The sequence below is a fragment of the Buceros rhinoceros genome, unplaced genomic scaffold (assembly GCF_000710305.1).
Source record: "Buceros rhinoceros silvestris isolate BGI_N320 unplaced genomic scaffold, ASM71030v1 scaffold20948, whole genome shotgun sequence".
Taxonomy (NCBI): Eukaryota; Metazoa; Chordata; class Aves; order Bucerotiformes; family Bucerotidae; genus Buceros; species Buceros rhinoceros.
The window spans coordinates 54,643-65,708 of NW_010427747.1; the positions used below are offsets into that span (position 1 = coordinate 54,643).

The window sequence follows — 11,066 nt, forward strand, 5'->3', positions numbered from 1 at the left end:
AATACTTAGAACCACATGGAGCAACTCTAAGAGCAAGGCTCCCCTTTAAGTGCAAGGTATGACTTGTAACAAAAAAAAAAACCAACAGAAATTCTGGAAGGGTTTGCTCCTGTAACCTGAGGATAGACTGCAGGTGGTCCTGATGAAAGCGAGGTGGACAAGGCCTGCTGAGTCGAGGCTCCCTGGGGGAAGCAGATGAAGAGCTGCGACTCTTGCAACACCTTCTGAGGCAGCTGAACAATGGGCAATGAGAAGTCTGAACCAAAAGCAGAAGATGACCCCCCTGTAGGGGGAGGAGACTGGAAATCGCCAGTGTCAGAGGAAGTCAGCTGTGAGGAATCACTGGAGTATTCTGGGCTTCCTTCTGGCCAGCTCCGCCTGGCAGAACCCCCTCTGGGACCTGCTAACTCAGGACCAAGATAGTTACACTGCTCCTCTGTCACAGGCTGAAGCCGACCGTGCAACCCTATGCCTTGAGCGGATTCCTCTTGACTGGTCTCCATAGAGCCCCGTCGACTTCTGTAGACCCGCTGGGGTAAAACTGCCCCTTCTGCTGAAGCAGAAGTCGGTGTGTGCACATGGAACTCAAAGACACAGCTCGTTCTGCCATCACCACTGTGAGAGAGCACAGCCGGGGCAGAGTGCGGAACAAATACCTGGTGGAACGTCATCTGAGCAGGATCTGCACTCAGAGGAGCTGAAACACTGGATAATGGAGAGAGGGGACCCATCCCAGAATCCAGCCTCAGGTTCTGAACATGTCTTGCCAGGTATGTTTGCCCCAATTGAAAGTCGAACACAGAGCTTTGTGGAGGACCACCTTGCCCATGGTTTGACTCAGAGACCTGCTTCAAATGTTGGTCAGTCACATGAGAGTTATAAGCTACTTGATCATACTGCTCCGATACCTGTGATGGATAGTGCATGCCCACCAAATATACAGCTTCTGGATGCATTCTGTAGTGAGCATCCTCTGGAGGTGTTGGTCCAGATCTATAGTCACTGTGGACAGGAGCTGGCTCAAACACAGGATTAACTTGCACATGCAGAGGCTCTCCAGCGACTCTCTGTGCTGCTGCACCCAGCATAACGAATGCCTCTGGTGTCCAATTGGTGGGACTACCACCAGGTGGAACTAAACTCTGGCCAGTCTTCAGCAATGGCTGGAAGTGGCAAGTTTGGGCTTCCAAAAATGAAGTGCTCTTGCGCCGCTGAGCAACTGCCACCTTCGGCGGGCAGACAGGTGGTGGCGAGAAAGACACCGGCCGTTCATGAACGGTTGGGAAAAATATCTGTGAATCTGGGAACGTTGGTGTTCCCCCACGCGGATGCTGAGGCTGTATTGACATGAACAAGACAAGTAATTCATACATTAAAAGTGAAAGCACATTAACATGCACAGTTCACTAGGCAGTTCTGTGAAGTAACTTTATAGAATGACTATTCAACTCATGGTCAAAAACATACAATACTTAGGAAATTTAGGTGAGTCATAAATAGCCATTAAATACATCCATGGCAGGCATAGATACAAATGGAAACATTTGCCTGTGTTAGAGCTGCTTTTCCAGTCCAATTCCAATACTTCACAAAAAAGAAACCAGTTTTGCTCCTGCCAATAGGAAGAGATTTACTGTCACGGGACATCCATTGTGATTAGTGCAATCAAACCCCTGAGGCTACTGCCATATGCTGAATATGAAAACTCAACTTGAGTGCAGCAACAATGCAGAACCTCTAGTCTGCACTTAGAATATAAAATGATGCTAAATCTTAGTATTAGCCAACACAAAAACCACAGTCCTAGTGCCCTGTACATTATCCAGAGAGCTAAAGAAAAAACTTTTGAGACAAAACTGAACCATTCCAGCCCATAGCTGGAAAAAAAAAGGTATGATAAAACTACAGAGCCTCCGGATTCTGCCAAAGTTGATCATCTCTTTTGACACCTTTGATCATACATTTTCACATAGAAAATAAGCACTCTCTGAAACAAACCTTACTCTTGCCTAGACCAAAAAACATTCACAGGTTTAGTAACAGCAGAGTCCTCAGGCAATTCCACTCCACCTGACATACTTCAGATGAGGCTCATCTTATTTAAGGTTTGTAGGGAAAATTTCACTAAAGCATTCTGTGTAAAAATACTTAACAATCTAGTAATTCTGCATCTTTTCATCTATGCCTACAGTGTACTGAGACACAGCCTAAAAGGAAAAAACCCTGCAAGAATCAGTAGCAAATATACTGTCTTTAAGACAGATGAGATTTACGACTTTTTCAAGTTGCTGTTTCCACATTGTTCTTTCTCTGCAGCCCCTTTTCTTCCCCCCTCGGAAAAGCAGCAGCAAATTTCCATATTGATCAATACTAACAAGAAGGTCCCACAAGATGAAGAACTCTTCCTACGTTCTGAAAACTGGTTCCACTTAATTTACAAATAAATGTTTCTCAAATTTTATTTTGTGCAAATCAAAGCTCAAAATTGAAAACAGATTACCTATCTTGCAACTGACTTTGAGAAACATGAAACTATGGCTTCTTCCCATCAAGAAATAGCTGAAAAACCATTTCCAATTAAAACTTACAGAAAAATCTTCATAAGTATTCATACTCTGAATTTGTTATCACCAGCACAGTTAGCCAAAACTTTTACAAAACCCAGCCACAGCAACCAAGCCTTAAAAGCTGGATGTTATGTGCATGGCTTAATTCAATGCTTACTTAGAAGATGGAAAATAAAAAGCTGGTCTTCTGACTTAAGGGGATAAGAACTAGTCTTCCCTTTAAATTGTATTTATACTATTGTAAAATACAAAAAACCAAGTCAGCCACTGTTAGATAATGTTTAAGTGTACTGCTTCCCAGGGAAAAAAAAAAAAAAAAATCAATATTCCAGCAGCACAATATAAAAAAATCAACTCTTCATTTTCTCTTTCTAAAAATGCCCAAAGCCCAGGATGTATTTAATGATAACTTATCTTACTGTGCCAGGAGGGAAATGGTAACACATACAGGACTGACAGAGAGGGAGGGCAGGCTGGAGCGTCGATGCTTGCATGGAGAGGCAGAGTGCATGGGCAGGACACTTTCCAGGGCTTTAGAAAGCTTTTCTGCAAAGGTTTCTTCAGGGACAGTCCGAAGGTAGAAAGGAGAAAGAGGTGCAGACAGCGCTGGTGGTGGGGTGCAAGGAGCACTGAGAGGGATGCAGGACATAGAGGGAAGAGCAGGAAGGTGGGGGACACAAACTGACATGCTACGACCACGTTGAGGCTAAAGGAGGAAAACAAAAGTTAATTGAACACTTCAAAACCAAAAATGAATAACAAAACAAGCAAAAACTAGAGTGAGGTAGAAATGAAATGCAGACACACAATGAGAGGCCCAACGCTGACTAATGTGTGCAAAAAGATGAGAATGCCGAATGAATGCCACCACACACTGGGAAGAGGCTATGGGTACCTCTGAGGACTCAAGTTTATTTCAGGTTACTGAACAGTGTGGAAAGTTCCCTAGTACCCTTACAAGAAGCATATGGAAGGCAGAACAGACAGAAGAAAGTCTTTTCTGAGGCCACTGACGCAGCCCATACCATACATATTCACAGCATCCGGTAGCCTCACAAATAAAAGACCTAAACAGATACTGATGAGCTTTCAAACATTTGTTCTTAGCTTAGTGAGTGGATGTGTGTTTACACATATTACCTCACCCAGTCTCTCTGGGCATCTCCTTGCCTGAATTAGGTGGATTAACTGTATGCAGTTGGCTATTTATTAACTAAAACACTACTATAAAAATTTAAACTTTACACATTCTACAACATGAAATGTGGGGAAAAAATGTTTTGATGTGCGGAAAATTCAGTAAAATTAGTTTTAGACAAGCATTTTCCAGACACTGGGCCAATAAAAGCATTAGTATTTTGTAATCTTGCCACACTCCAGAAGGCCATAGGTCAAAATCCAACCAAACTGAAACAATTCGAATTAGCTTTTGAGGTGTTGGGGTTTTTTTTGGTTTTGTTACTGTTTTTTTAGTGTGCTGTAGGGATTTAAGTGAATGGAAAAATGTTTCAAAGAGGCCGTCTCCAACTGCAATTCTTCCTTCTCTAATGGTATATGCCCCTTAAGAATGCAATCCACAATTTCTTAACAAGTTACAGACCTCCAGGAAAAAAATAAAACCTCAAGATATCCACTGAAGATCTAATTTTAAAGATTTCTGATGTGAGAAATCTTGCTAGACTGATCAAAAATTTGGGAGGGGGCATAGTGGTTTACTTAACCTCAAAGGGTTGAACAAATAATTCACCCATGATCTTCATCTGTTCCAAGGCATAGTTAAATGTGTGTGTATATACATACAGGACTAGTTATATACGTCATTCCTGACTAGTTTATCTAATCTGTTTAGAAGCATCGCCAGTGATGGAGACTGCAGTGCTTAACTATCTTTGCTGGTTCAGAAAAAAGCCCTTCTCAAGCAATAATTCAATGCTGTGATTTGGGTTTTACTATTTATTGTATCTGACAATAATGCTGTGATCTGATTAGCCTCCTCCTATTTCACAGCAACCTTTACAGCTTTCTCTACTCAAACTCATCTTTCATAGGCTCAGCTTAACTATTTCAGTCTTCCCACACAAACCACTGTATTTCTGGCGGGGTTTTTATCCTCACTGTCCTCTGAATTCTCTTCCAATTCACCCTCAAAATTTGCTCAAGCAGCGTGTCCAGGATAGACTTACCTATGGCCAAGAGCAGAACTACTTCACAGAACATGATGTTTTGCCTTTTTCACAACAGCATGATGTTTTTGACCATGTCCAGCTTGTGATCCAATATAATCCCTAACTTTTTCCTTCAGTATTGCTGCCTACTCAGTAATTGCTCATCCTGTACTTGTGCATCTGATTGATTATTCCTGTAGAAGCATGAACCGTGGTTTTCTGCTGATTTAACTGCATTCTAAGGCCATTTCTCCAGTTGGCAATATAGTTTTGACTCATCATCCTCTCTCCCCAACAAACTGTTAGTAGTTCCTGTTCTACCCCGTTCCGTCAACATCCTGGTACCACTGTCATCATCGTAGAGCATGAGCACGTTTTAGCAGTGGACTAAGCAGCTTGACTCTACCTCAGTCATATGCTTGTTCTCCCATCACCTCTCAAAAGATTATGATCTTTCAGCCTAGAAGCTAGCCATCCCACAACAGTGAAACGGCTTCTGGTCCAATACATGCCCAACACATCAAAATATGGCTTATTCAGAACCAGACATTATTTAGAGGGATTTAAAATTCATTTGATCAAGGACTAGCAGTACCACATGCTTCAGGTTAAATCCCTTTGAAAAAGATGGAGATGCTTTGCCTGTGAAAAGCAAAAAGCTAGTAACACCAACAATTCTGTAAATAAAGCCTACAACCACATATACCAAAAAAGCGAGGACCCTTACGTCTTAAGTGTCACATCTTATTCCTTATGGGTTTACTACATTATACCACGATGCCTCTGTCTCAGGCTTAGATTCTTATTTGTGTAAAAAAAGAACAAGGGAACCACTGAAGACAATAAAACAGTAGCAGAAGTTCTACTCCAGAGTTAGAATAGATTTCTGCATACTCTCATACGCAGATCTAAAAACATACCAAGGAAAAAACATACTAAAATAAAAGGGCAACACAAATGAACATAGTAGGAGAAGTATTTGTGCCCAGTGCAGACTTCACAGGGAAAAGGAATACGCATGGTAACTGATGAGCAAATCAACACAAGCTAGAAATAAAATTGGGAACAGGGGTAGGGGATCTTTTCAGTCTGGAGTTCTCACATGCAGCATTCTATAATAGTTAAAAAGTCTTACCTGCAGAATCTGTAATCAAAGCCTCACAAAACACACACACAGCAATTTCATACTTTTTCAGTAGCTCAAATTAGTCTAACCCTTTCTTCAAATCAAACCAACAGCTTGATTCCTGGTAACTTCATATACACATACCACCTTCCCAAAGCGAGATTAAATGCTTACTTTCATAGTCTTGTTCTTACTTACATAGTCTTGTTCTGAGGAAGTTACTTCCATCCAGTAAAAACCTAACCCATCATTCTGCTTAAGCGCACTCAAGATTAAATAAAAGCTTTGAAGACAAATATGCCCTTGCACTTTCCTCTCCCCACCTAGACTCAGTCATCTTCCAAAAATAGCCTCTTAACTACTCCCATGCAGAATTTGTAGCACATGCGAAACAAAACATACATGGAAGATTGCCTGGCAGACTTTCCTCTCACCTTTCAAGAGAAATACAAAATCAAATAATTCCATGCGTTTGCAATACTGTTAAGTTCTGGCTTACCACTGCAGGTTGCTGATATCCTCCGTGATGTTGCGACTGCACTTGGCCAGCTGAAGCTGCATATCCCTGGACTGTAGCTGTTGAGATTGACTGGTCATGCTGGGAACCATACGACACAGTCTGCTGACTGCTCACACACGATTCGGTATAAACAGATGATCCCTGGCCACTGTCAACTGTCCCATCAGCTGCAGAAGTTAAAGATAAAAATTTGCATTTCAAGAACTGCAATCTGGATTAACAATTTTAAAGATAATCAATCAAATATTAGATTGATGTACATGTGATATATCACACGGATCTTATCAGCATTTTACCTCTTGTAATATTTAAACTGGTTAAATACTCATTTTTCTTCTTCCTCAATACAGAAATACCTTACCAATGTGCCTTCCTCTAACCTATGAAAAAAATCAGTGATTTGGGAAAGTACTTAATAGTAAACTATGCTTCCTATAAAAGGCTAGACTAGACAAACAAATTCCACATTTTTATGAATGATCTTTCACGTTTTTTTAATTATTATTATTTAATTTTACATAGATGTATAAAACAGGTCTGTTGTGCTGGCTGGCAGATGCACCTGATGTGGGCATAGTAGAGAACTTAAAATCCCTGTTACCTAAAGAGCAGACAGTAATTTGCTTACTAACTTCAACATTCTAATGGAAGTTCTCATCTACTGTCATTATTCAAATACTGATTCAACTGTTGGGTTGGCAGAAGAGAAGAAGTTAGGAGTGGTAATTCATCTTTACATGTATAGTAAAACAGAAAATGAAACCTTTTTTCAGAAAGTAAATTATGAGCTGAACTGATTGTGTATTAGTCTCATTTCCACCTTAAACATTAACAGTGATTCAAATAAATGTTTCTAACAGCTCTAACAGCACTGGTGCAAGAGTATACAGCCTTCTGCAGTGTCAGAACATAGTCCCTATAGGAGGGCAGCAAAAACCAGGACGTGTTCAGGCTTCAGGTGCCCCTGTTCATGTAGTGTATTAACTGAAAACAAAGGAAAACGATTTTGTGCTAAGATGCTGGACTGTGAATTGTACCAAGACTTGGCTCAGCTAAGGTACAGGAATGCATCTTATTTTGCTGTGCTCTCTCACGGGCTAATGTTCTTCAGCAGACAGCAATGGCAGACAGCAACATCTTAAGGTATTTACCGCTATACCCACCAAACGTTTAACACTGGGGGGGCAGAAACTGTGTAAGTGCAAGAGTTCCTAAATAAACAAACTGACACACTTACAAAGAATAGATATACTGGGTTGCTGGAACTGAAGTTGTTGGTGTTGATCAGCTTCTGGTTCTTCAGGCTCCACTTGTGTAGAAACCGATGCTGAAGTAGTGGGGACAGGAGTAGTACCAGTGACAGATAGGGGATGCTTTGACCCTGCATGGGAAGCACTTGATGGTTGCTGTTGCTCCAGCTGCTGCTTCTGACTACCTTCTTCCTGAAGCTTCTTCTCCTGTTCTTCTCGCACCAACTGGCGCTGCTCTCGCTTTCGCTTAATCAAAGATACCCTGTCCTTGATAGCTTTCGCCATTGTCTTGTGATCCCCTTCACAGACATAGCCAGATTCCACCTGAAGGAGGATATATATTCACAGAATTCAGACTGTCATAGACAGCCACTGTTGTAGTGCTACAATAGAAGCTACCACTCTCTGGCACTAACTTCTCACTCACAAACTTCTGAAGCTCTTACTTCTACAACAGCAAAAGCAGAGGCTGACAGACTACATTTCACTGTCAGAGAACATCAGTACTTCCAATGCTTTGTAAGACCGTCACCACTTACCATTTCCTGTGCCACGTCCTCTGGGACATCTCTCTCCAAGTCAAAGGAAAACTCTATTGCCTCATTATCTTTATATTTGCCCTTGAGTTTTTTGATGTCTTCAATTCGCAGCCAGAGTTTAATGGCAATTTTCTCTCCATCATCCTCTTCTGCTAGCTCTACCCGTACTCCAGTCTCTTCTTGAAAGAAAGCATGGTTCAAAAGGTCCTTAATAGCATATCTAGCATATTGGGAAAAAAATGTAGAAAGCACACGGTTATTAGGTTTTCATAAGATATCAAGGAATATCCTTGCCTTGATCCACCAAATTTATTATCTACATTACACGCTTCTATCGATTACTTGATACCTATCATTCAAACTTCTTAAAAGCATGATGGAGAAACAAAATGCAACAATGCTTCAGATGCACAAAAAGTTTTACACATTAGTCAGCAGAAAAGTACCAGATTTAAGCCAGCTGAACAGGACAGACATTAACTAAAATAATAAGAAACCTTGAAGAAACACACAATCCTTAGTCCTCAAATCACTGCAGTAATCCAAGTACGTATTGCAGTCTATTTCAAGATCTTATCAAAAAGTCTCATGTAGTAAATTCAGCAGTAGATAAGCACCACAGGATTCCTTTCACATTTTTTGTTATTTTGAACCACTTCAACTTGCATTCTGTTAGGCACAATTAGAAGCTTGGTCCTGAAAAAAGATCTGGTCCCTACAAAAAAAGATCTATGTTCAAATATGCACAGCATTAGCAGTAGCAGTCTAAAACATAACCGTTTAAAAAAAATTGCAAGAAATAAGTGATGTTCAGCTGCAAAATTAACTTAAAGTAAAAGAAGAAATTGTTGAAAACAAAGAAAAAGAACAGAAATTAGAAATACAGAGCAATTCCACCAGATGTAAGTCTTCAAGAGTTACTAGAAGGGGATGAATAAACATCCAGGAACTGACAAAAGCAGCTCTGGACAGAACAGGAGGAGGCTAAAGGAGGGCCAAAGGCTAAAGCATTCTTAAATCAGACATTCAGTAAGAAACAACTCTGTAAAATCAGAAAACAAACCAAACCCCACAAATAAGCCATCAGAGCAGTTACAGATTTCCTATGATGGTATAAGTTAACCATTTTGAGTAGACATCGTCTTGCAAAAAATGCAGATGAAAATGAGAGGCAAGAATTTAAAAAACAGAAAGACACCTCAAAATCATCAGCCATAAAATGAGAAGAAAAATCTAAGGAACAGGAAAAACAAAGAATTACAGAGTAACAAACCAATCAAACAATCCAAATACCTGGGAACCCAAAATGATTGTCCTCCACTATTTTGATAACTAGGTCAAAGTTTTAACAAAAGCAGTAGAACTTGTGAATAAACTGACATGGACGGCCACCATAGCATTTGCACTTGTCCTGACATTTAATTCTCTGAAACCAACATTGAATAACAATATACCAAAAAACAGAAGCCGCAGAAGTAATACTGGATTCACAACTTTCCTGAGAACACAGAAGACCTTACGAACTAACTGAATCTATTATCATCATAGATAGAAGACTGAGACAGCAAGTTATACCTCTATCAAAAAAGTACTTACCTTTCACCTTTGTTTTGCCGAATGCATCCTTCAATAATCTCCTTCACTTCAGGGATTGCTACTTTATCAAAGCTGGCTGGCTTGACACCCTGGAACATACAAGTAACAGAGAAACTCAAAGGCTGAATAGATAACTGGCCTGAATTCTCCACTAGTTCAAATTATAGAGAAATTTGACCACAATCTTACTGTTCATCTGTTTGTTCGTGACTTTTGCAAACACTTCCCACCCTCAGCCCCCTGTGTTTCAGCTACATTTCCATAACAGAGGACTTTGGCAGTTAGGTTCTCAGTTACGACAGGAGAATGTTTAGTTTCTATAGAAGTTATGCTGGTTACAGGCAAGTGGACTCTAACTGGATTGAGAACAGAAGGAAATGTTTCCTGTGTAACACTAATGCACAAACCCTGTATGATTAATTTAACAGTCTTCAAAGGGAAGTCTGCTGCTTCCCCAAATGTTTCCAATACATTATTATATGAAGCAATTTTGGCATAGATTGATTTTACAGGAAAATAGCCCAGAATGATCCAACTGGATCATTAAAAATCTTGTTCAATGTTTGGTGTTTTTTTTTTTAAAAAAGAGATAAAGAAACCCAGCACTTTCCTGTGTCTTAGCTCTCCCCAGAAGACCTACTATACTCAAACCACATACTGCATCTCTACTGTCTAGAGTTCAGGAAAATGAGCTTAGCAATACAAACCTTTACAAAAGCCCTTCAACACCACATGGCAATCCTTTCTCCAGTACATGCTAAAGCCATTGAGGGAGAGCAAAACAAAATCTAAGTATGAACAGCTACTCAAATCAGTAAGGCAAATAGGACATGAGATATGACCATCCAAGAATGCTACAAAACATCGCAGGCAGAGTGCCAAGCTTCATTACTTAAACATGGTCAAGAGATCTATTTCAGAGGCAATTGTCCACAGCAGCAAAATCTGGCACTCAGTTTTACTTGATTCAGCCTTTAGCTTCAAGATCTGTATTTAAGACATCAGAACAAAAGATAATGAAGGCATCCTGTTCAAATTCTGTTATATGAAGAGCCCACATCTTCAAGTCAAACAATCCTGAACTAATGCATTTGATACATCTGACCCCAGGTCACTGGTAAATCACAACTACACAGAAAGTGAAACCTATAGAGTCTGAAGCAGAATTAATTAAGCAGTAGTACAAGCATCACAATTCACATCCTAACCAAAAAGTACTTTTCTCAATATCCCATATGAATCTGCTGCCCACCAAATGGGACATCGAGAACAGGATCCTTTCCCTCTTCCTCTACTGTCAGCA

At 40.3% G+C, this 11,066-nt stretch overlaps 1 protein-coding gene across 1 annotated transcript in view; it reads right to left on the reverse strand.

Moving 5' to 3' along the window:
• The window catches only part of WNK1 (WNK lysine deficient protein kinase 1), a 100,797-nt gene that overhangs the window by 35,772 nt on the left and 53,959 nt on the right, over window positions 1-11,066 (reverse strand). Inside the window, exons 6-11 of the mRNA XM_010142042.1 lie at window positions 9,764-9,852; window positions 8,168-8,387; window positions 7,616-7,952; window positions 6,358-6,545; window positions 3,016-3,273; window positions 909-1,337 (exon numbers count right to left, since the gene is read on the reverse strand). Coding sequence (XP_010140344.1) covers window positions 909-1,337; window positions 3,016-3,273; window positions 6,358-6,545; window positions 7,616-7,952; window positions 8,168-8,387; window positions 9,764-9,852 — 1,521 coding nt within the window. The remainder of the gene's footprint in view (window positions 1-908; window positions 1,338-3,015; window positions 3,274-6,357; window positions 6,546-7,615; window positions 7,953-8,167; window positions 8,388-9,763; window positions 9,853-11,066) is intronic.